Source organism: Topomyia yanbarensis, chromosome 3, assembly GCF_030247195.1.
Source record: "Topomyia yanbarensis strain Yona2022 chromosome 3, ASM3024719v1, whole genome shotgun sequence".
Lineage (NCBI taxonomy): Eukaryota > Metazoa > Arthropoda > Insecta > Diptera > Culicidae > Topomyia > Topomyia yanbarensis.
Genome location: NC_080672.1, coordinates 229,306,119 through 229,331,650, shown reverse-complemented (window position 1 = coordinate 229,331,650; position 25,532 = coordinate 229,306,119). Strand labels below are relative to the sequence as shown.

Genomic DNA, 25,532 nt, shown 5'->3' with positions numbered 1-25,532 from the left:
CCCGCACATATCTGAACCGTAAAATGAATATCACATTCAGAATCACGACCCACTGCAATTGGCCTTAAGCAGTTTAGTGGGTAACATCTCCCGTCTCGTTTTCAATTGTATTGTTAGGAGTCCTGTCGAGACCCTAGCTCTACTGCTCCAGTAGGACAACTCTCGAGAAAAATGTACTCTGGGTCTTAACTGGAGTGTGCGGCGAAGGGTTACTCCCCCACATATCGCACAACCATGTCCTAACCCCAACTCGTTAAACCCCCTCAGATCCCTCTCCACCAGTCCCATCAGACTACCACCCCATCAGACCCCGATAATCTAGGTCAATCCAATCTGATCCCTTAGATAAACAGCCAAAACAGTGTACCGTATTATTCGTATAATCTATTCAAATTTATTCACAGATTCGTTTTTTTCAGGTGTTGAACGTGATCATGGAGTTCGGTAATTTATTTGTTTTCGTGACACTTATTCAGGACTTTTTTTGGTAGAATTGTTTACACCTGATTTCCATGATAGTCCACCCTGGACACTAATCCAGACACATTAACCTGCCCAGAAACCAGTGTCATGCAAACTCGTTCGGGTCCAAATGCTTTCCGAGTTTCAAAGTTTTGCGATCGTCTAAATATTTCAAATTAATGGTAACGATAAACTTTGTCGGATAGAAAAACTTTCAGTATAGTAATAGTCTGTATCACCTGGCAATCTGACTTCCTTGAATAGCACAAACCGTCGTCATTTTATATCCTTGCATTATGGAAATTGTGCAAAACTCGGCAGGATACGACCAGCACCGAGCTATATGACAATTGGTAGTGGTCGAAAAATGCAAGTGTTACTCCGGAGCTCCTATTGAACCACTAATAATCTAATCGTTGCACAATTATTTCGTGGTTAATTTGTGTGGTTTGTTTACATTTCTGATTCCTGGATCCCCAATTACCAAACTTTTTTTTCTTTCCAGGAAATGAACCACTACGGCAGCCGATACACGTCGTTCGCCTTTGCTAGTGGAGGGATCGCTGGCAGAGGTGGTGCCCGAGGGGAACTGAGCAGTGGAAATTTGAGCAGAAAGCTGAGTAGTCCGATGGCAGAGTCGACACAGCTGGACAGCAGCGGTATTCGGGGGAATCTTTACGACAGTCCGGTACGACAGGTTGGAGTTGGGAAAAGAAGCCTACCTCTCCGTTGCAAAATAGCAGGACAAATTTTAGAAGCAGCTGAACGGCGTCCGGGTCCAGTATGGATCGATTGATTGATCCTAAGTGAGTTGGCAAGTTTACACGTCCTTTATAGGTTCTAATTCAAGTTTAATTTTGTAGGATTTACGCGGATGTTCAGAGCCGAGGATTGGTTAACCGGTTGGTAAAGTACCACGATGAAACGCAATCGCCGTTAAATAAGAGTCAATCGATGACTATCCTGTACTCGAAGCCGGGTCAATTTCCTGTGTGGTGGAGGAGAAACAATTCTTCGATAGCTACCATTGGTTCGGATTTCCCCGTCAGAGAAGTCCGTGTTTCAGGCTGACACAAGGTGGAACATTTTACGGGAGGGATCGTTGCTCATTCCGGCGGAATCTCATCTGAAGATGGTCCAAACACATAGACACGAGGATGAGATTGATGCGGAAAATAGTGTGATTGCGCCTTCAACAGAACTGGATGCCGATTGGATTAAGAAACAATGTAAGGAGGTTGATTCAGGCGAAGCTGGTACGAAGCAAGCTCGGGAAATTACATACACGGCTTCGCCCCCGTGTCGAGGTTCGGCGAATCAGCAGCTGCAGACGAAGAAATTATGTAGTAAAAATAATATCTCAAGTTCACTTAGCTCGAGCCTAGTGATGAACACTCCGAAAGTGGAACACGTAGCGCACCGACCGGCACGATTAAATGTGGATGTCTTTCTCGACGCCGGCAACATTGAATGCGACGGTTCCAGTTAGCATGATTGAATCGAGCAAGCCGGCAAAATTAAGTAGGATTGATTCCGCTCCTTTGCCACAGATTACGAGAATTTTTCCGGAGTTTCAACTGCCTCTAATGAAATATCCGCCACTAAAACTAACATTTAACAAGAAATATAACGTCCATGACATGACGAAACGGTGGTTCGACCCCCGTCCACAGACAGTGAAGGATGATGATGATAAAGTAGGCGGACGAATCAGTTTCATTAAGCCAAAGGATAAATCGCCTATTATGAGCAATGCCAAGGTTGTCCTGAAGAGGTTCGAGCGCTCGAAATCATCGTTGATTCTGAGCTGCTTGAGTGATGATTTTGATGAAGACGAGGAATCGCCTATAGTTAGGCCATCGCAGGGTTCATTTTATACGATAGACACCACGGATGCACCACCGAAGGTTGCAGAGAAGAAACGGCTTCCGTCCCGATAATGAGCGGTATTTCAGCAATAGTTAATAGCCCGATCAAGGATCCTGGCCTAGGTAAAATTGATCCATCGAAACCGGTGGAAAATGTAAAAACGATAGAGCAACCGAAGTAACCCACGGGATTTGCTTTCGGAAGTACAACTGCTACCGTCAGCTAGGCTCCGGTTACAGCACATCAAACCGATACATAATTTGCATTTGGGACGCCCACTTAACCGGTTACTGCTAAAATCAAATCATCGGAAATACCACGTATCGTTTTCCTGTGCTTGGATTTCGATACGTACGGAATCGGACGGCATTTATCGCCGATACCATTTTATCGGGAAATAATGCGATTCGAGGTATTAATCACACGCCTACATCAAAAAATTATATACTTTGCAACTAATATTTTAAAAAGCCTGACGCTAATAAAAATTTTGAATCAAAAAAATATTGCTGTTTTTGTTTTTATTTGAAAAAAAGAAAACCCAAACGTTTAAAATAAGAAGAAGAAAACGAAAATAATGAGCACGACGATCGCTCGATTTTCTATAGTTCTACATCGGGCTCACGTCGGTCCGATTACGTCGATGCGTTTGGCATATTTGAAGGTTGACGCGGTTCATGCAAATGGTGCAAAATTGCAGGATATAAACCCGATATCCTGCTCTGATCGGCCCGTTATCGGGCTTAGTCGACCCGATCATCGGCCTGATAATCGGGCCGATTGAGCTCTACAAAATTTACTGGGTAGCTTAGACAACCCAATAAATTTTGTAGAGCTCAATCGGTCCGATTATCGGGCCGACTAAGCCCGATAACGGGCCGATAAGAGCAGGATAACGGGTTTATATCCTGCAATTTTGCACCATTTGCATAAACCGCGTCAACCTTCGAATATGTCAAACGCATCGACGTAATCGGACCGACGTGAGTCCGATGTCGAGCTATAGAAAATCGGGCGATCGTCGTGCTCCTTGTTTTGGTCTTCTTATTTTTATTCGTTTGGGTTTTCTTTTTTTTCAAATGAAAACAAAAACAGCAATAGTTTTTGCTTCAAATTTTTTATTACGCTTCAGATTTTTTAAAGCATGCGTATCTAAATTTAAGAGCATGTAAAGCAGGCAACCTCCACATCAAAATCGAGTACCATTAGTTTGATTTCTTCCGTACCGTTGCGTGACCCTACGGCACAAATTTGTTTCGTGTCATTGGCTCTGATTCATCACACACCGCCCAATTCTAGTGCCACCAGGTTACGAGTAGACTCTCCAGTTTTAAAGTCCCACAGCTTGACGGTACCGTCGTCGAAGCTGTGGGAAGTGATTCCGAAGCGGGAATTGAACTGTAAACAGGTGACAGCTGATTGATGCTTGTTGGGGCCAGATAGCATTTGCAAGCACTGGTCAGTGATGATGTCCAAAACCTTGACGTTCGAGTCAGCATTCCCTTATTCCAGAATATTTTGCCGGAGCTCGATTCCGGATGTTAAACTCTGGCGACCCATCAGATCATGCTTGCAACTCTCCGTTTCCGCGTTCCACACGCGAACCGACGTGTAAAGCGAGCCAAATACGACGTGAATACTATCAAACTAGCGAGTACACCCGATTAGTGTGGCCCTGTAGCGTATGGAGATACTCTTGTCGTTCAGGATTCCACACCTTAACCATGCAGTCCCGCAACTACTAGCCTACCATCGTACTGAACACAGCGAACAGCAGCCAAATGACCAACCAGCACATGTAGGCAAGTGCCCTCGGTAACGTACCAGACTCGTAGAGTCGCATCTCGAGAGCCACCGGTGACTTTATTTTCGTGTAAATGCATACAACGAGCAGTCTGTGGTCATATAGCGTATGTAACAGTTGACCAGTTTCAGCGTTCCACACCTTCAACGTGCGGTCAGTACTGCCGAAGATTATGTTGCCGGCCATTTGTGACGACCAGACTCCACCTGTGTGGTTAACCAATGTTCGGTGATGGCAGACCACACTTTGAACGTATTGTCGTCGGAACCGGATACAAGTCGGTTGCCGCAGAACTGAAGGCACATGATTACGTGGTCATCGAGACCTTTTAGTACTTTAGCCGTACGAAACGGTCTCGAGCGCCAGTTCATCTCGATGATGTGTTGTCGCATGTACGCCGCTTTCCATTGGGACGAAATGGGAGGCATATTGCAGGCACGGCCCCGTTTCGGACGGTCACCTCCCATCGCTTCTATCACGATGACATCTCCCTTGCTGTTTTCCATCTTTTTGTTCCAGGTAGGACAGCACTTGAAGTGCGAGCTCCTTCAGAGGAAGTAAAAAAATCTCGCTGGGATTGGGGTTCGATAACCTTCATCATGTGCCGCACCTGGATCGGCCCGTAATGTTCGATCAGCAGATCTACTGCCACCAGACGTTCGACGGGAGTCCATCGCTGGAAGTGTTGCAACCAATCGTTTACCTCGGGAGGAAGATTGTACTTCGAGAAGTCTTTCGCTCTCTCATCTTTGAGGATGTTGGCGTTGAAGTAAGATTAGACGGACTGAGTAAAGTTCTCGGCGAATCTAAAGCTAACCGTTTCATACTACTAAAGTTAAGGGACTTCGAGCTTGCGTTGTCACAGTTATTCCCTACAATTTCGGATCCTATAGTACGACCGGTGCCGCTTCTGAACAACATCCGATTCTCAGTCAACTTGCGCTTCCGATGTGTGCTTCCGGAGCCGGGATCATGAGCGAGAATATTTTTCGCAGCATCCATGTTGAATATAGCTGGACAAATCAACGTCTCGTGAAGGCAGTTCGTCCTCGATGCTTGCAAGACCGCCGAGACCGGTGCCACCATGTCCTTCATCATCAGTGTAATCTCGGCATGTGCAAACTTCCTCATCCTATCCTTCCTCGCAATCGGCTTATAGACATAAGGTACTTCTGTGAAATTAATACGTAATCATGTTAATTTCCGCCAAAATGGTATCGTCCAATTTCGTACGTACCGAAATCTAAACTAGTACACAGGAAAGCCATACGTGAAGCAATGGGACTCATCCAACTCGGACGAGTTTACAATTGTAATTTTGCAGTAGCATGATGACCGGATGAGAGCAACGTCTGGGCAGGTTAATGTGTCTTGATTAGTATCCAGTGTGGACTACCGTGTAGATCAGGTTAAAACAGTTTTTCCCAAGAAAGTCCTTCACAAGTCTCAAGAAAACGAATAAACTACCAAATGTGACGACCCCGCTCAACACCTGAAAAAACGACATACGTGATTAAATTTTAATACATTATACATTGGCTGTTTACCTATAGCATCAAGTTGGATTGGACTAGATTTTTCTTAGTGGTTGTCGTAGAATGAAGTACAACGATAGTAGGATGACACGTGGAATATCCAGTCGAAAGCAAATTTAGTAAACCAAGTCGATCAGGAGAGTAATGTCTATTTCCGCATTGCTTTTTGTTATTCGGGTCCTCCGTGGTCGTGACAAGTCGGATCCAGCTCATGCTCAACCTATGCTGAAACGCACCTCGGAAACGCCATCATGGTATTGAAAGATGCGGCGTTTTGAAATCTAGCGGATTTATGTAGAACATGATCAGCAGCTTCGTAACGCTGAGCGTTCGGATGATTTTCCGTAGAAATGTAGCATGGCGGAGATGGATCAATCCGTCAGCTAAGCAATGTGTTATGTTTAGGCCCAATATTATGACCGGTTCGTAGAAAAGGTACCTGGCAAATAATATTTTATTTATTTATGCATTCAACAGGAACAGTTTGGTGTGATCGTTTATTTTTGGTATATGCATGAGCATTGGTTTGCTTCTCGATATAATACTGTCAACTTACAATAAACTTCAGCGGCAATGAGGTATGTTTGCGTATTTGACTGTCTGCAGGCACAGCAAGTTTTGAGTTTCTTCTTTGTAAGAAAGTACATTTCAATGTCCGAATTTTTCAGTTGCTGCGGTTGATACCTTCCAATTATCCAAATGTGGAGAAAAACTTCATGAAAATTAATCAATTTATTTGGGGGCATTGGTAGTATTTTCGTGAATGCTCTGTGGTCCGAATCCAGAATTTAGGATAACAAAAAAATTAAAGGGTTGTGTACAGGACACGACCACGGTGACATTAAAAATGTACCATTTTTCAAGCGCGTGCAAATGAATTTTATCTATCACACATATCGACTCACGTTCTTGTTCACTCGCCTGTTTTCATATGTTACAATTTGCTATACACCCTCCCCATCAAAACATAATTTATTGAAGGTCTTTTAACGGTAATCTATTAATTAATCAATTATCTCACTAGGTGATTGGCATTATTTGGCTGATCCATCTAGGGGGGGGGAAGGGGAGGAGTTGCTTCTCTAATCTTCCGGTCATCACATCGCATGCTTTGGTATTGTTAGTATGAATAACAAACATGAAGATGTGACACAAGGCGCCAAAAGCGCACTAAAATCCTGTCAATCCTATTTTTCATTGGATTGTCTGCTCTAAATATATCACCAGGGGACCATTCATAAATGATGTTGGATATTGACAATAGAGAAGAGCGTCACGTAACGAGATAAAAACTAAAAATGAATTTTAGACGTATCAGAGGATCAGGGATAAAAAAAAACGAACAACATTGCTTATGAATGGCCCCACACAAAGAATATTCCATAACGAATATCACGTAACATCGGTGACAGAGCATTGGGATCAAGGCCAAGTCCCCCCTGGGTCGTGCAAAACTGAGAAGCAACATCAATTTAGGCACAGATAGCAGACGTCCATTTATTTTCATTTTGTTTTGTTTTGTCTTTTCATTTGTTTCTCCTGCTATGATGTCTAAATCGATCGAGCGTGACGGCCAAGGAAACGGAAAGCCAGTGGCCCAAACAGACCAGGAACAGGAGGGAGGACTACGAACAAGGGAAATCGACAACAGAGGAGAAATCGTTTATTTATTTATTATAGCTACGATACTAATCACAATTGTTTTGCTTTTCTTGTTTCGTTTCAGCAAACCAAAATCTATACGGATTAGCACATACGAACAGTTAGGCTTTGTAGGTTCTCATCTTGAGAAATGACAATGACACTGTACGAGATGGCGCTGGGCCTGTGGCCTTCGACTGGCATGGTCCATTCTCATTGATTCGGAAGTCTTCTTGGCTGGTTGGTAGATATGTGCTCCTACTTGCAAGTTGATCAATCACTTGGGTGGGGGACATGTGGATCCTACTAGTTGTCGACTCTTTTGATCGTGAGTATGAGGCTAGTTCAGGAAAGGAGTGCAGGACTGGCACCTAGGAGATAGTTAATTATTCAGGACTTGTTCTTATGATTACTAAACTCGACCAAGCACACCGGCTCTCAGAAATGATAAGCAACCCTTTCGGGTCGGTGTGGTCTATTCGAGTCGAACCAGGCGGACATTCGGTTCGAGCAAACTTTATGGTCAATAGTGGATAAATATTTCTTACGCCTTTATTGGCAGAGATTCTTTTTGCGAAATCCTAAAATACCTTCACTGGTATAGCTACTCAGGATAATAATAATAGAAAATTAAGGGTTTGCCTGGTCCATAATGTAATGAGTATGTATATTGACTAGGACAGGGATAATAAAGTTATGTTATAAGATAGAGAAGAAACAGCACAGTTGAAGGAAAAGTATTCGCGAGTAAGGACAAATACTGCTAGTATGTTTACCGTTTCAATTAATAGTCGATTGATCTGCTTCGGACCTAGGAGACAAAAAGGAGATTAGGAAGAGACAGAAGCGGATTCAATGCAAAATTTGCCAATATGACGTTGACCCCAAGGCGATGGTAGGATTATTTTCCATAGGGTGACAGACTAGATGACACGACGTTACACGCTCTGAACTTGCGCCAAATAGTTTGTATGTATGTATGAAATTCGCGGACATCACGGCTGACTGCGATCTCTAATTTACTTAACAGTCGATTGATCCGCTTCTGACCTAGGGGACCCATGAGGAGATCAGGAAGAAAATAGAAGCGGAATCAATGCGAAGTTTTAATTGCATCACTGACGACTTAGCACGCGTTGTTAGGAGCAGGATACATTGGACCAGACAAAACAGAGAACTTGACGTTACGTTAAGCTGCAGTCCCATCTTCCCGATAAAAAAAAAACTGATCACAATTATTTTGCTTTTCTTGTCTCGTTTCAGCAAACCAAAATCTCTTTACTATCTCTTCATTTTCTGTCTCCAACTATCCTCTATGTAATGTATCTGAAACTTGTGGGACTGGTTAATAGCCGGCGCCTGCTTGTGGAAGAAACTGGTGTGCTATACGGACTAGCACATACGAACAGTTAGGCTTTGTAGGTCCTCATCTTGACAGAGTCTAGATGGGCGGATGAACGTCTGCCAGGGTGTGGGCTGAGAAATGACAATGACAATGACAATTATCTCACTAGGTGATTGGCATTATTTGGCTGATCCATCTAGTAAAAATAGGCTGGTCTGTCCAGAAAATATATTCAAAAGAAAAGTTCCATATTGAGAGCTGTGATGAGGAAGCCCACGCCCGCCAACGGAAATATACAGATTCTCCATGAAATATGAAATGTCATTTTCCATTTAAATTTTCAATAATGTACTAATGAACTTAAGTAAACAATCTTAAGTTTAAGTATTTCTTGATCGATTAGTGGTGGAAAAAATGAAATTATTTGATAAATTACATTGTTATGCAACGTTCGCACTGTCAGGGCCAACTAGACCCTTTATAAAAGAGCAGTGACAAATAGGTAGGCCTGGCAACACTCGTTGATAGGAGTTTAGTTGAGTTTAAGAGTTGGTGATGACGACTTCGTGTACGCGTGTATCGGAATAAAGCGAAGCATTTGAAAACAAATATTTCGGTGTTGTTATTCCGCGATCCGACATATTTGGCGACGAGGATAAAAATAAAAAAAACGCGATTTAAGTGATTGTTTCGGAAAACTGTTGCGAAAATAAAGTTCTTCCAATCGAACGACGCGCATTCGTCGATAGTGTTTGGTACCGAAAAAAAAGGTGAAAGCCATTTTGATTTCGAGGTGAGGAATCTCTCGGAATTTGACGGGCTGAGAGCGCTACGACCGTAAGTGGAGTAAAAGAGAAAATTAGTAAAATGGATAGATGATTGATGTGCATTCCCAGTGTTTTAAATTATCTGCAAGGGAGCAGTGCATGTAAATGTAGCGTTTTTTTCTTGAGCAGGATTTGGAACAAAGGAACACAAGAGTGAGGACATGCAAGAGGAAGCGGTGCGCCGAGGTTTCTAGGAATCCAATGGATTCCAGTAGGCGGGTGGGAAGGAGTTGACGGCGATAGTGTTAGTGATCGGTAAAAGCTATGAAAGAGAGGGAGGTATTTTTTTTTTTGGAAGTGTGGGTTTTGTACCATGAAGAGTAAACAAGGTGGATGTGTTCCTAAAAGAGAAAAAAAGAAGCAGTGACCTCTGAGGAAAAGAAGAGTGAGAAAGCACACCTAATAACGTGGTATGTTATATTGCGGTTTGCGAACGAGAAAGAAAAAAAGCCTTATGGTAGTGGTGTACTTTCGTTCGATACAGGAGATATTGGTTTTGTACCAAAATAAAAGTGAAGGCCAGAGATAGATGGTTGTGTACCACATTGAAGGAATATAGTATTTAGAGATGGTTATGTACCATCATAACGAAAATGGAATGGTTGTGTACCAGAATAGAAATTTTGCATGAAAAAAAAAATATATGACGTGGTTGTGTACCAGAAGAAAAAAAAAACATGGGGTGGTTATGTACCAGAAGAGAATTGATGATGATGTATTTGTGAATCAAAATGGATGTACTTGCGTGTTTAGAATAGTTGAATGGTTGTATGGTGCAGAATGATGATATTTGGTAAGTGATTTGAGCGGAGGGGGAGATAAAACATTAAGAAAAAACATTGCTATGAGCAGATGTGTTCGTTCGTTGCTGTGTCATGGTGTTCGTTCTGCAACACATCGATACATAACGATCTATACATGTTTTGAATCAGCTACAAAGGTAAGCCGACCGTTATCTTGTGTACTGTATCCATGAACAAAATTACATTGTGATAATGCCATAAAGTGTTACCATTTTGATATTTAATTATAACGTTAAATGTTAAAGGGTTATAACAAGAAACAGAATCACTGGGAATTGCACATCACACAAAAAAAAAACACATGAGGTTTATCAAGCGTTTGAGGTTTATGTTTAAGTTAACATACATAATTTTACAGGATGGCGTTGCCAAGCAGAATCAAACCCTTCGAGGTGACCATTGAAAACAGCCGGTTGCCAAGTGAGTGGGAAAGCTGGAAACTAGACTTGGAGTCATTCTTTTTAGCACAAGGTGTAGAGAAGCAATCCGAAAAACGAGCACAGTTAGCCTATCTTGGTGGACCAGGCCTACAAGCGTTACTACGTTACCTCCCGGGAATCGATCAGGTGCCCCACGTAACAATAGATCCGCCATATTATGACGTGGCAATCAGGTGTCTAGATCAATATTTTGAACCTTTTCGTCGGAAGACTTACGAACGTCATCTGTTTCACCAGATTGTGCAACAACCAGGAGAGAGATTCACTGACTTTGTCATGCGAATGCGGAAACAGATCGCAAGGTGCAACTATGAGTCTAGTGTGGTAGATGAACTCATTGCCGATCGAATTGCCCAAGGATGTATTTCAGATGAGTTACGGACAAAATTGCTACAGAAGGACCGCTCTCTGGAAGAAATGATAACGTTGGGTACAAGCATGGCAGAGTCACAGCAACAATCTAAAAAGCTTGGCCGGCCTGTGGTGCACCAAGAGCAGGAAATACATGCCGTATCAAAACGCCCGTTCAGGAATGGTCAACAAATAACAGATCGTCAATCTATTTATCAACCCAGAAACCAACAAAATAATCGGTTCACCTGTTATGGATGCGGTCGTCGAGGCCATACGCATGGAAGCATGGAGTGTCCAGCCAAGCATACTAAATGTGCCGCTTGCGGAAAGATTGGACACTGGGCAAAGCGTTGTTACAGTAGCGGTGGACAGAAGCGTCGATTCGACAACCCAGCGTCATATCCTAAGGCTAAACGAATCCGTGCGGTATCAGACGAATTCGAAAAAGGACAGTCGAAAGACTATGTATTTTATGCGATGGGGGGCAATGTTTTTACGTTCAAAGTGGGAGGAATTCAGGTACCTATGACCATTGACTCCGGATCAGACGCAAACATCATTACTAAGGAAATATGGGAACAATTAAAAGAGGCTAAAGTGAACATAATGAAGGCAACTACAAAGGTGGACAGGTCACTTATTGGCTATGATAGCAAACTACCGATGAAAATTTGCGGAACCTTCAGTGCAGAGATAGAGGCAGGAGAAAATAAAACGGTTGCAAAATTCTATGTAGTCGAAAATGGACAACGTTGTTTACTCGGCGATCATACAGCGAAAAATCTCAAGGTACTAAAAGTTGGGTTTGATGTGGATGCAGTTGAAGTAAAACCAAAGAAACCATTTCCAAAAATTCGAGGCGTGGTGATCGAGATACCAATCGACCACGACGTTCAGCCGGTGCAACAGTCTTACAGAAGGCCTCCGATTGCTTGGGAATCCAAAATAGAAGAAAAATTGAAATCTTTAATGGAAATGGACATCATTGAACCGGTCCCAGGTCCCTCCCCATGGGTATCACCAGTCGTTCCAGTGATGAAAGACTCAGGAGAGATTCGTTTATGCATAGACATGCGTAGGGCCAATCAAGCGGTGCTGCGCGAATCACATCCATTGCCTCTAGTAGACGAGCTGCTTGGATCTGTCTGCGGGGCCGTGAGATTCTCTAAAATCGACATCAAAGACGCGTACCATCAGGTTGAGATATCGGAACGATCGAGACCAATAACCACTTTCATAACCAAACAGGGTCTTTACAGGTAGACATATTAATTAAATAAAAGTGATGCTCATAACTATGGATCTTTGTAAATCAGAAAACTATATTAAATGTTCTTTTTTTTTGCTTTTTAAATATTTATCACTTAGGTACAAACGGCTCATGTTCGGAGTGAGTTGTGCACCCGAACTTTTCCAGAAGGTAATGGAGTCTATTGTTGTGGGGTTGGACGGTGTCATTGTGTATTTGGATGACGTAGTCGTCCACGGTACTACCATTGAAGAACATGATCGTCGACTGGCTGAAACTCTTAAGAGATTTTCCGAATATGATATTCTACTAAATGAAAAGAAGTGTGTGTACAGTACTGATAGTTTAGAATTCCTAGGTCATCAATTATCCACCCACGGTGTTAAACCAACAGAGAGTAGAATTTCGGCTATTCAAAATTTCCGAGAACCACAAAATCTCTCCGAACTCAGGAGTTTTCTTGGTTTGGTTTGCTATGTTGGAAGATTTGTTCCAAACCTAGCATCATTAACAGACCCTCTGAGAGAGTCTCTTCATGGACAAGGACAGTTTGAATGGACAGCAGAACAAGTATCTGCCTTCCATCGGATTAAAGATGAAATCGGCAAAATTCATCATCTGGGTTTTTTCAACCCAAAAGATCAAACGAAATTAGTGACCGATGCCAGTCCAACTGGACTTGGAGCAGTTCTTTTGCAAGAAGATCCCCAAAAGAAATGCAGGGTAATCGCATATGCTAGTAAAGCGCTGACGGAACTAGAAAAAAAATATTTTCAAACAGAGCGAGAAGCTCTATCGCTGGTGTGGGGAGTGGAGAAATTCCGACTGTACCTCCTTGGCATAAAGTTTACGTTGATAACCGACTGTAAAGCGCTGAAATTTCTTTTCAATCCTAGATCTAAACCCTGTGCTCGGATTGAACGCTGGGTTCTCAGACTTCAAGGATATACATTCAAAGTAGAACACGTTCCGGGATCCGACAACATTGCTGATGCACTATCGAGATTAAGTGTGCCAGACAGTGAAACGTTTGATGAACCGACCGAAAGATACATCCGAAGCGTTATTGCAGATACAGTACCAATTGCGGTTACAGTTGACAAAGTAGCCGAAGACTCTAAGAATGACGAAATAATTCAAAAAGTTTGTAAAGCATTAGAAGAGGGAGCTGGATCAAATATTCCGAAAGAATTCAAACCCTATATGAATGAACTATGTTCAGTCGATGGGGTACTCTTGAGAGGTAATCGGTTGGTCATCCCTACACAGCTGCAAGAACGTGTAATCACTTTAGCGCATGAAGCTCACCCAGGGATGGCAGCGATGAAACGACGGCTGCGACAGAAAGTTTGGTGGCCGCAAATGGACAAACAGGTAGAGTCTTATGTTAAGCGATGTAAAGAGTGTACATTGGTTTCCTGTCTTGGAGCACCCGAACCTCTGAAGCGAACGAAAATGTCAGAGAAGCCCTGGACGGACATAGCTGTCGACTTCATGGGTCCTCTACCCTCAGGTCATTCACTGTTTGTGATTGTTGACTATTTTAGTAGATTTACCGAAGCAATTGTAATGAGAACAATTACAGCCAGGCGTACCATTCAGGCCTTACATGAGACCTTCAGTAGATTTGGTGTCCCTGAAAGCATCAGATCGGACAACGGGCCACAGTTCATCAGCGATGAGTTCAAATCATACTGTGAGGAATATGGAATCACATTGCTAAGGACGACACCTTATTGGCCACAAGCTAATGGTGAAGTGGAACGGGCAAACAAAACAATCTTGAAGCATCTCAAGATAAGCCAAGAATCAGACAGCCGAGACTGGATGTGGGATCTAAGATCATTTTTATTGATGTATAATTCGACACCTCACTCGTCAACTGGGGTTGCACCGTCAACTCTCATGTTTAGGCGCGTATTGCGTGACAAGCTTCCAGCTTTCGGCGAGGTAACTCCACAAACAGAGCAAGAAGCGATACGTGATAGAGACTGGGAGAAAAAGCTAAAGGATGCGGATTACACCAATGCACGGCGTCGAGCAAAGCCATCTGAAATAAGGGAGGGAGATGTAGTAGTATGCAAGCGGATGATTAAGGAAAATAAACTGTCAACCACATTTGCTCCTGAAGAATATAAAATCGTGAATTTAAACGGCTCAGATGCTACATTACGGTCAGTCGAGTCAAACCGTGAAGTCCACCGAAATGTTGCACATTTAAGGCGTTTGCCTAGAAACAAACCGGTGCATCATCAATCATCGAAAGAATTGACACCAGTTAATAAGGAAAATAATTTATTCGCACAAGATGGCATCGTTGATGTTGAACCCAGCAGTAAGATCATAAGACCCTACAGGACACAGCGCAGGCCAACGTATCTTAATGAATATACAAATGCAGTTGCGGCTATAAAGAATAGGAGGGATGTCAGGGCCAACTAGACCCTTTATAAAAGAGCAGTGACAAATAGGTAGGCCTGGCAACACTCGTTGATAGGAGTTTAGTTGAGTTTAAGAGTTGGTGATGACGACTTCGTGTACGCGTGTATCGGAATAAAGCGAAGCATTTGAAAACTAATATTTCGATGTTGTTATTCCGCGATCCGACACGCACTACCAGTTAAAACGGGTTTTTATGCTATCTTGGTGACATTTTTCTTGTTGCTAATTATTAAAACGTGTTATAACTCTGTAGTGTAAACATTGTATTATTAAACCAATTCTGCAGCGTTTTATGTTATATAGGTGTTTTATGTGGTAATAGGACTGACATAATTATATCTTCAGTACAGCGGTTTGTTTCATAATTTAAAACAGATTTATTTTAAAATTTAAATTAGTATACCCAACCGTTCTATTTGTTGTATACTTTAAAACGCAATTAGAACTGTGTTTTAAAGACATAGGGTAGGACAGATATTCTGACTGGATAAACTGGGAAAACAATTTTAAGTCCAGTAACGCTTAAGACATGGCTTGATTTTGAATCGAAAAAGAACACCCGCTTCAACTGCTGCTGGGACGGTAAGTTCTGTTTTAAAATTTTCCGTTGTGTGCAGTACGAAACAAAAGTGTTTGAAATTAGAAAACAAAAAGTTCTGCTGGGAATGTGATTGTTTCCGATGCAATTACACTCAGATTTTTCACGCAAGGGATACAGGCCGTGTAAATGAAAACCGCGTAAATTTCAAAATCCGCGTAAAAAACCTGAGTGTGCTCTCGTATATAAAATACTACGCTGCTGAACAGTGCAATAACTACAGAATCACGTTGTCAGATGCCTTACTGATAAAACTAGGAGTGGGTAATGTCCGGGACGTAACCGCGGTGTTGACGTAGGACTAAACTTGGGCATATCATATGACATTCATGGATAATTTGAGCCAATGTACTTTTTGAATGAATGTTTACTGGAAATTTCATGTCGAATGAGATTGCCACATTCACTGATTTTCTAGGACTTGCAAAAACCTTCGGGTTTGTAGATTAATTTGATAAACATTTGCTTATATGAATCACTGGTAAATGTACACAAGAATTGACAGGCGCAAACTTATTAAATGGAACTTTCTAATTCAATTCTTTCTCCATTATGTTTTCATCCTAAAAAGAACGGTTTGTAGATAACTATGTTTGGTGATACCAGACGAGAATCCTTGCTAACGATTCGAAACTTGCCCGAATTCGCTTCTGCTGCGTACATACACGAACATTCCCCTTTCGCAGCTCACATCGAATGAGCATTGTATATCGGAATGCGATCTCTTTTATAAACTTCTTAGTGCAGATGGTAGTCCATCCCTTTGTGCGACAAATGAAAATATTTTCATCATTCGTTTTGGCGTGGCATTCGCTTAGTAGCAGGGTTGCCACATTCACTAATGTTCTAGAAAGATTTGCATTGTAGATTCTTTCTAAATAAATTCTTTCTCCATTATATTTTCATCCTAATAAGAACGGTTTGCAGATAACTATTTTTGGTGATACCAGACGAGTACATACACCAGATGCGTACATACACGAACATTCCCCTTTCGCAGCTCACATCGAATGAGCATTGTATGTCGGAATGCGATCTCTTTTATAAACTTCTTAGTGCAGATGGTAGTCCATCCCTTTGTGCGACAAATGAAAATATTTTCATCATTCGTTTTGGCGTGGCATTCGCTTAGTAGCAGGGTTGCCACTAATTCACTAATGTTCTAGAAAGATTTGCATTGTAGATTAATTCGATAAACATTGGTTTATATGTGTCATTGATAAAGTACAGCAGACTTGACAGGCGCAAACTCAATCCAAGTTATTAAAAGGAGCTTTCTAAATAAATTCTTTCTCCATTATATTTTCATCCTAATAAGAACGGTTTGCAGATAACTATTTTTGGTGATACCAGACGAGTACATACACCAGATGCGTACATACACGAACATTCCCCTTTCGCAGCTCACATCGAATGAGCATTGTATGTCGGAATGCGATCTCTTTTATAAACTTCTTAGTGCAGATGGTAGTCCATCCCTTTGTGCGACAAATGAAAATATTTTCATCATTCGTTTTGGCGTGGCATTCGCTTAGTAGCAGGGTTGCCACATTCACTAATGTTCTAGAAAGATTTGCATTGTAGATTAATTCGATAAACATTGGTTTATATGTGTCATTGATAAAGTACAGCAGACTTGACAGGCGCAAACTCAATCCAAGTTATTAAAAGGAGCTTTCTAAATAAATTCTTTCTCCATTATATTTTCATCCTAATAAGAACGGTTTGCAGATAACTATTTTTGGTGATACCAGACGATTACATACACCAGATGCGTACATACACGAACATTCCCCTTTCGCAGCTCACATCGAATGAGCATTGTATATCGGAATGCGATCTCTTTTATAAACTTCTTAGTGCAGATGGTAGTCCATCCCTTTGTGCGACAAATGAAAATATTTTCATCATTCTTTTTGGCGTGGCATTCGCTTAGTAGCAGGGTTTCCACATTCACTAATGTTCTAGAAAGATTTGCAAAAACCTACGGGTTTGTAGATTAATTCGATAAACATTGGTTTATGTGTCACTGCTAAAGTACAGCAGACTTGGCAGGCGCACACTCAATGCAAGTTATTAAATGGAACTTTCTAATTCAATTCTTTCTCCATTATGTTTTCATCCTAAAAAGAACGGTTTGTAGATAACTATGTTTGGTGATACCAGACGAGAATCCTTGCTAACGATTCGAACCTTGCCCGAATTCGCATCTGCTGCGTACATACACGAACATTCCCCTTTCGCAGCTCACATCGAACGAGCATTGTATATCGGAATGCGATCTCTTTTATAAACTTCTTAGTGCAGATGGTAGTCCATCCCTTTGTGCGACAAATGAAAATATTTTCATCATTCCATATTCACTAATGTTCTAGAAAGATTTGCAAAAACCACCATTCAAAGCACGGCTAATTAATGCTTTTACAAAATCATTTCTATCAAAATTTACGGTAAAATCTACGGAATCTACTACACAATTGTTTTAATTATTTCCCAACAAATCGCGCAAAAATCTGTTCCGTACAGCACAGCGCAAATAATTGACGTTGGAAAACAAATCGGCAACTTCAGCTGCCAAACACTTAGAAACGATCGAAGCATTTTTCCGTTAATGTCACTTTTCTGACTCAAATTGTTGTAGGTATTTTATTGCTTCCGTCCAATTGGTCAGTTTATTGGTTTTATCGCACATTTTTCGGATATTATTATAGAAAATAACTAACCCGATAAGAGGGAAGTTATTTTCCAAAGCACGAAATGGAAATTTCAATTGTAATTCTTCTGAGAACGATTTTGTGGTCCTAATAAGGACCGTTTGTTGTGAATATTATTTCGCCGTTTCCCGCTCGGCATGATGATTATTCGCTTGGCATGGATAGCGCACAGATTGGTATTTTCCAACAAACTAACCAGGCAGGCCTCGCTGGCTTCTTAAAGGGCCATTACGGCTGAGCTCCGGAAGAGTAGGTTTTGAAATTCTGTGCAATCTCACGGACCAGGCACTGGAAGAGCAGCTTGCGAATTAGTAACTCTGTCCACTTCTGAGAGCAATGAATTTCACGCAGGGCGACGACTGTTCTTGGTTGGCAGCGATAAGGCAGTAGCTATGATTTGGTTGGTGGTCAAAATGCAGCTTCTCGTTGAGCAGCACACGTACGTGTGTTCTGCTCTGTGGTTTACACACGTCTGGCTTTAAGAAAAACTGTGACACCCATATTTATAGGTTTTAGCATTAATGTTGATTCGCATTAAAAGTAGTTTTTGAACTTTTTAAACAAGTTTTACATAGCAAACAAGGTATCAATAGCAAGCGTTGAACGTTTTCCTTTCGATTTATGAAACAAAATTAGTAATTCCTTGAGTAGGAGAAAAGTTATTAGAGTTCAAAGTGTACGTAACGCATCCGTTTTGAAAATTTTGAAATGACACCCAGTATAGTAAAGAAAGACGTAAGTCCTACGTCAAAAAACATATAACCGAAATATGAAAACCCATAGGCTCTTTACCCTACGCAGCTACAAAGCGCCGCAAACATGGATTAACAAGTTACAACGCACACGCATGCATAAAAATAAATATATTTTTTTCAAACGCAACACTCTTAAGCAGCACACACCGTATTGAATTAAATCCAAACCACCCCGCCCACCCACTTTGCAAATCAATCTGTGACACCGTGCTGGTACCCGAAAAATCCGCACACGGCCACCGCTGCCGAAAATGCATAGCGTCTACCGCTTATTGTAGTGCCCAGACGCTGCAGCCATGATCTTACCCGTTCGACATAAGAACAAAAACTGATTCAAACGGGTACGCGTCACCTCTATTTATAAACTAACCGTATATGGTTTAGTCACTTAGGTGCGAGTGTGTGCAAATGCCAACATTACCGAAAATCGATAGCGCTTATTGCATCGCCCGGAAACGATGTTGCTCGTATGGGATAAGAGCAACAACGGATTTAAACGGACATGCGTTGCTTCTATTTATGACTTTTCGTGTTTCATTGAGCAACTAAGCTGCCCTCTCTTGACGGCTGTGTCTGAGAAATCTGCCTCTCGAATGGTAATTTTCCCGTTTTTCGTGAACTTTTTAATTTTACCAATTTCCAAAAGTCTACTTTTATTGGGGAGATATTAAATTATTACCAATATTTAAGTTAGGTGTTTCTGAATCGGTTGGTGTATGAATGATTAAAATCCATCTAGTAATATCGGAGTTATAAGCGTGCAAACCTTACATAGTTTCGTTACATGGGAGATAGTTTAGATTTTAGAATGACACCTAGCCCCAGATAGTGGAGTAAGACATTTTTAATGTCAAAACATTTGTGACTAAACTATTGGTTCTAGAAATTTCATGTCTTCGGAACAAATAATCTGTGTCAATTCAGGCATCTTTTGAGATGGGTGACATTAGGGTGGTTCAGAAATTATTTTCGAAACAAGAGATAAAACAATCAAGTGTTTCGCAAAATTGTAGTACAACCTTTTTCAAGCAACTTTGCGGAGGACGTCATATTTCTAACTTTAATGGTTTTAATTTTACAGCCATTATAAAGTTGTGTGATAGGGTAACCCTAAAACATTCAGTTTTTTTTTTCATTATAACTTTTTAAATATTTTTTTCCGTCAATAGCGTCTTCACAAAACTGCGCGAAAACATAAACGATGCCGTAACTAATAGGGTTAATTATGGTTAAAACCGACACCTTAAGCTTAACATTTTTTCTAACTTGCCAGAAATCAAAAAAAATTATAATTTTTATACAGAATTCTTCTTCAGAAAATTCTTAACAAGACTTAATTTTTTCAGCGCTCCAAAAAATTAATTTCATTAAAAATTAATGGTTATAAATCTTGGAAAGTGACTTTTTGTAGGCACTGCGGGTAAAACCGACACCCCATAGGGGCAAGATCGACACCCCTTTAATTTATTTTCTCTCCACTTTATTAAAATCTTTATCCTTATTAAAAATGAGATATATGCGTGATTAATAAAGTGCGAGTATGTATGATGCAAATATGTGCTTTTTATTGCTTCATCGTGTAGTGAGGGGAAGAAAGTTCGAAAGCGTAGTACTATAAATAAGAGTATTTTATGCTATAGGTATTTTTACCATTTTTTTGTTAATATTTTTTGTCAACGACCTATTGAGTCAATTTGTCAATAGTTGTTACGGCATTTAATTAGCAATGGACTGGAAGGTGAAGTATATTTTTCAATATTAAGAGCCATAGTACTCAAGGGAGAGCAAGAAGTTGAAGGGAGAAAGTTTAGGAAAGCGTGGAAGGATCATATATGCAAGCTATACCTATTGTACCCCCGTACCTATTTGGCCCCATTTACTATATGTATTTCTATTGACTTATTTGACGTCTAGGACACCAACACAGTGTCAACATGTATAGACAACATACATATAACGCGATGTTTTCAATTCGCCATCTGATTTAACCTCATATGGCAAAAATTCCACCCGATTTAACGTGAATCTCGCACTAACACAACTGCACATGGGTTAGTCAATGGTTTTGTCCATACTTGCGGATACTCTTCACTGAGGCATTAGAAACGAGGAATGAGACTATCCGCAAGTTTCGATAAAACTAAGCAGCGTTGCGAATATTGAAGATGTATTAAAAAGATTGCTGCTTACTTCGGACCGTATGATCTTGTTGAAAAATAGGTCATATAATGTTCCAGATTTCTACGATCTTCCGGATGGTTCACACATCTTCATTACTCGTGACAATTAACAACATGCATGGGCCCCAGAACTTGAGCAGGGTGCTGGGAAGGTTTTACGCTTCTCAAATGGATGCTACTACGGCTGTGACTAAAATAATAATTCAGTGGACCCTTCGCCTTATTACGACGTACTGCTGGGAAGGTTTATCGCGGCTCAGGTGGAACGAAATACATTGGAAAGAACAACTCAGGTGGCCTTACGTCACACTCGGGCAGTTTTATTTGAGATGTTGTTTATTTATCTAATCTTTTTTTCGAGAGTTGTCCAACTGGAGCTGTAGAGCTAGGTTCTCGGAAGGGCTCCCCATCAGAATCGCACAATACGAGACAGGCAATGGCGCCCACTAAAACTCTGCTTTAGGCCAATTGTAGCGGGCCGTGATTCTGAATGTGATATTTATTGTACGGTTTAGGTATTTGCGGATGTAGGGACTGCGCGATCGCGTGTATCATTGCAAAGGGCTCGAGTACTTAACGTGTTCGATTGCGTGTGCGATTGTATGTCGCGTATGCTAACGTGTATGTAACTTCGCGTGTATACATTCTTTATTAAAACCGTTTGCCTTTCGCATGTTCGCGTGTTCTCTAAAATGATCGCGCATGGACCGTGAATCTGATACTTAATTTTTCGTGCACGGTTCGGATTCTAAAATAAAGTGGGATCTTCCATATCACTAGAGTTCCTAGTCATATCGCCATGGAACGTGTTGTCTAGTAGATATGAGCTTTATTTTTTGATTGGTATAACTGAATGTATGGACCTAAGTCGCTAGAATGGAGGGTGAAGATTTCCGGACGTGACAAATTCAAGATCACGCGTGTTTGCGGGTTCGCGTTTGAGACCGCGTTTGTAATTTCGTAAGTACTAAAACGTTCACATTGTTACCGGAGTGTGATAAAGTTTGCGCGATCGCGAACGTAGGTATGCGTAGATGATCGTGAAGAGCTTAAGACTTCGTATGTTAACGTGTTTATCGCGTGTATGTGAGTTCGCGTGAATAAATTCGATTTTGTAACCCTATGACCATTCACATATTTGCGTGTGTTCTTGGATGGCCACGCGCACCGCCATTCTGATATTTAGTTTTCGGTGTACGGATCACATTATGACAGGGAGTGAGTTACTCCATATCACTATTGTTCCAGGTCATGTCGACATGGAACGTGTTGTCCAGTGGATATGAAAGCTTTCTCTTTAGTTGATTCAATTGAAGGCATGGAGCTAGACTTCTGGAATCGAGGATAGAGACTTCCTGACGTGATCGATACATGATCGCGCGAGTGCGGGGGACTGTAGGTTCACGCTTGAGATCACGTTTGAATGTTTATAAGTTATGAGACGTTCATATTATCACGGAGATGTTATCATGTCTGCGAAAGCGCGGGTGTAGGTTGCGTGGATGATCGCGAAGGGCTCAAGCATTTGTATGTTTGTTTGTCACGTATATGTAACTTCGTGAGTATAAGTTCAATTTTTATGTCGCCATGGAACGTGTGGTTTAGTGGATATGAGCATCATCTTTTTGATTGGTCCACCTGAAGGCATTGGACTTATGCTACTAGGACCGAGAATTGTAACTTCGCGTTGACACATTATTTTTATTAACGTGTGGCCATACGCATGTTCGCGCGTGCTCGTCTTGGTCCAACTGAAAGCATGAATTTGGGCTGCTAGGATCAATGGCAGAGGCTTGCGGACGTTACCAATTCATGATAGCGCGAGCGGTGGGTTGATGATTAAGACCGCGTTAGTAAATTTTTAGGTGCAAACGTTCACTTAATTACCGGGGTGTTTGAATGTTGGCGAGATCGCGGACGTTTGCATTTGTGACCAGGTTTGTGTTATAGCGAAGGCCACGTTTGTACTTTGGGAATAAGATTGTAAGTGTATATGAGAGAATAAGCAATTTGTGTTAGTGAGTGTTATCATACATCTAATTCAAAATATAGCAATAAAATAAGGGTGCCTCCTGAGAGAATTGGGCCCTAAACCCACATTGTATATTATTTGACCATGGCAGTGGGTAATAAAGGTCACCAAGTTAAGTACTAGAATTGATCACAATGTAGCTTAACTAAAAAGAAAATAATCGTATCCAAAGTTTCTGTGATATCATCACTGTAATACTGTTTTAGTGGAAATGACCCCCCCCCCCTCCAGGTACAGTATCCTGAGGGATGCTGTTTATCTATCTGATCTTATTTTAAAAATGGTTGCTTCGTCACTGAACAACGCTTTACTTTTAATGCTGCAAATAGTAGTTATGTTCTCAACTAAAACTAAATAAAATGAGATAAACAAAAATGACCGGAGATTTTTTCTTAAAATATTCTATCAAGTGTGGTATTTCGAATGCAAAAAGAAAAAATCAGTTTTTTTGCTAAAAATGCTTAAATATTAAATAATATTTCTCTATATTAGCTCTCAAAGCTTCGTGAAGACGCTATTGAAGGAAAAAAATTATTTAAAAAGTTATAATGAAAAAACTGATTTTTTTAGGGTTACTTGATTGTTCTATCTCTTTGTATTTCGAAAATAAAATGCCTCAATTAACACAGATTATTTTTTCCGAAGACATAAAATCTCTAGAACCACTAGTTTAGTTCTATCTCTTTGTATTTCGAAAATAAAATGCCTCAATTAACACAGATTATTTTTTCCGAAGACATAAAATCTCTAGAACCACTAGTTTAGTCACAAATGTTTTTGTCATCCCAAATTCTGGATTCGGACCACTGTGCAATGGTGTGAGAAAAACTGCTTTTTTCGTTTTCCAAGATGGCCGCTTTTCCAAGCTTTCTCAGTTGTACCTTAATGAGTTTCTGTAATAAAGGCACACATTAAACTCATGTAGAAATAAAAACCTGTATTAATCCACCTAGCGGGGCAATTGTGCCTTTCTCAATCATGAACACGAGAATTTTTCAGTTACTTACATTTATTAAAAGCTTTCAAATGTATACATTACAATTTTATTATACATGACTTGACAACTTTAAGTTGTTTGACGACTGTTGTTAATTATTCTGAGGATGTTATCGGCTGAATCAAAATAAAACGGCAAAAACGAAGTATAGCTTCTTAATCCTAATTTTATTTCACCTTTATCAAGGAGTCTAGAAAATGATGTCCGATTAAGAAGCAATAATTCGTTTTTGTCGTTTCATTTTGACTGATTCCACCAATAACATCCTCAGAATGACTTGACAACTATGTACAAGAAAAAAAATCATTATTTGAGTTCTAAAATTTTGCAAAAGAAAAAACAGTCACGGTAATATTGAATTGTAAAACCTGTTTTAATCCACCTAGCGGTGCAATTGTGCCTTTCTCATTTCTCCAAACTATGATTTAATAGCTGGTTCGTACAATATAACATTATGGAAATGTCTTTCATTCTTATTACACTTGTTAAGTATATATAAGAGCACCTTTTTGCATTCATCGCGGTATCGGTTTGAATCGGAGTTTTCTATGTGATCTCACTCCACAATCCGTAACTCCGGAGCCGGAAGTCGGATGGAGATGGAATTTAATATCAGTTTCCGGGGACGCACCACCTTTCATTTGAGACTAAGTTGATCAAATCGGTCTAGCCATTTTCGAGAAACCAATATAACCATTATTCTGAATTTGGATGCTTCCGGATCCGTCGATGGTGGCCAGTGTGGCCAAAGAGACTTTGAATGACTGTTGGTGACCTAGATTTACAAATTCAACAGTTGTGTTTACATTTTGGAAAAAAAATCACCTTTTTACATTCATCGCAGAATTCGTTAGAATCGGGATTTGCTGCGTGATCGTACGTATCACCCTGTAATTCAGGAACCAGAACTCGGATCCACACAAAATTCAACAGCAGCTGATGGACCTATCATTTAAAATCAAGTTTGTCAAAATCGGTTCAGAAAATTCTGAGAAACCGATGTGGACAAATCAACAAATTTTGTTTTGTAACCATACTCTTCAACTCGTAATCCGGAACAAGATGTCGGTTGAAAATGAAATTCAATAGCAACCTATGGGAATATTATACCTTTCATTTGAATCTTAGTTTGTAAAAATCGGTTCAGCCATCTACACACACATACATACATACATACATACATACATACATACATGGGGGGCAGCAGGGACAGGAAGGACAGGAGTCTAGGGGCCTAACGACCCCCCCCCCCCACGGTCCTACTGCGAGTTGGGGAGCTTTGCTAGGATATGGTGGGGCTAAGATTGGGCTCTTCTAAACCTCTAAAAAAGCCATAACTCCGAAAGCAGCTCCGACGAAGCGAGTCTGTGCCGCTTCTGCTAAGATCCTAAGATTCCAATAATCGAAGATCTTGCTAAGCATCCTAGCCCATCCGAAGTGCCAACCAGGCATGGGAAAAATCATTTCACGAAACGATCAATTTGA

At 40.8% G+C, this 25,532-nt stretch overlaps 1 protein-coding gene, 1 long non-coding RNA gene and 1 pseudogene across 2 annotated transcripts; 2 read left to right on the top strand and 1 right to left on the bottom strand.

Moving 5' to 3' along the window:
- Positions 1–6: 6 nt before the first annotated feature.
- Positions 7–3,031, top strand: LOC131693094 (uncharacterized). The gene is made up of 3 exons (XR_009306154.1): positions 7–909; positions 968–1,268; positions 1,326–3,031. It is a non-coding gene; the product is annotated as an uncharacterized LOC131693094 (long non-coding RNA).
- A 243-nt stretch (positions 3,032–3,274) lies between these two features.
- LOC131687740 (F-box/WD repeat-containing protein 7-like) lies at positions 3,275–5,266 on the bottom strand (annotated as a pseudogene).
- A 5,379-nt stretch (positions 5,267–10,645) lies between these two features.
- Positions 10,646–12,343, top strand: LOC131687739 (uncharacterized). The gene has a single exon (XM_058971830.1). The coding sequence runs from the start codon at positions 10,646–10,648 to the stop codon at positions 12,341–12,343; it is 1,698 nt and encodes a 565-aa protein (XP_058827813.1).
- The last annotated feature ends 13,189 nt before the right edge of the window (positions 12,344–25,532 follow it).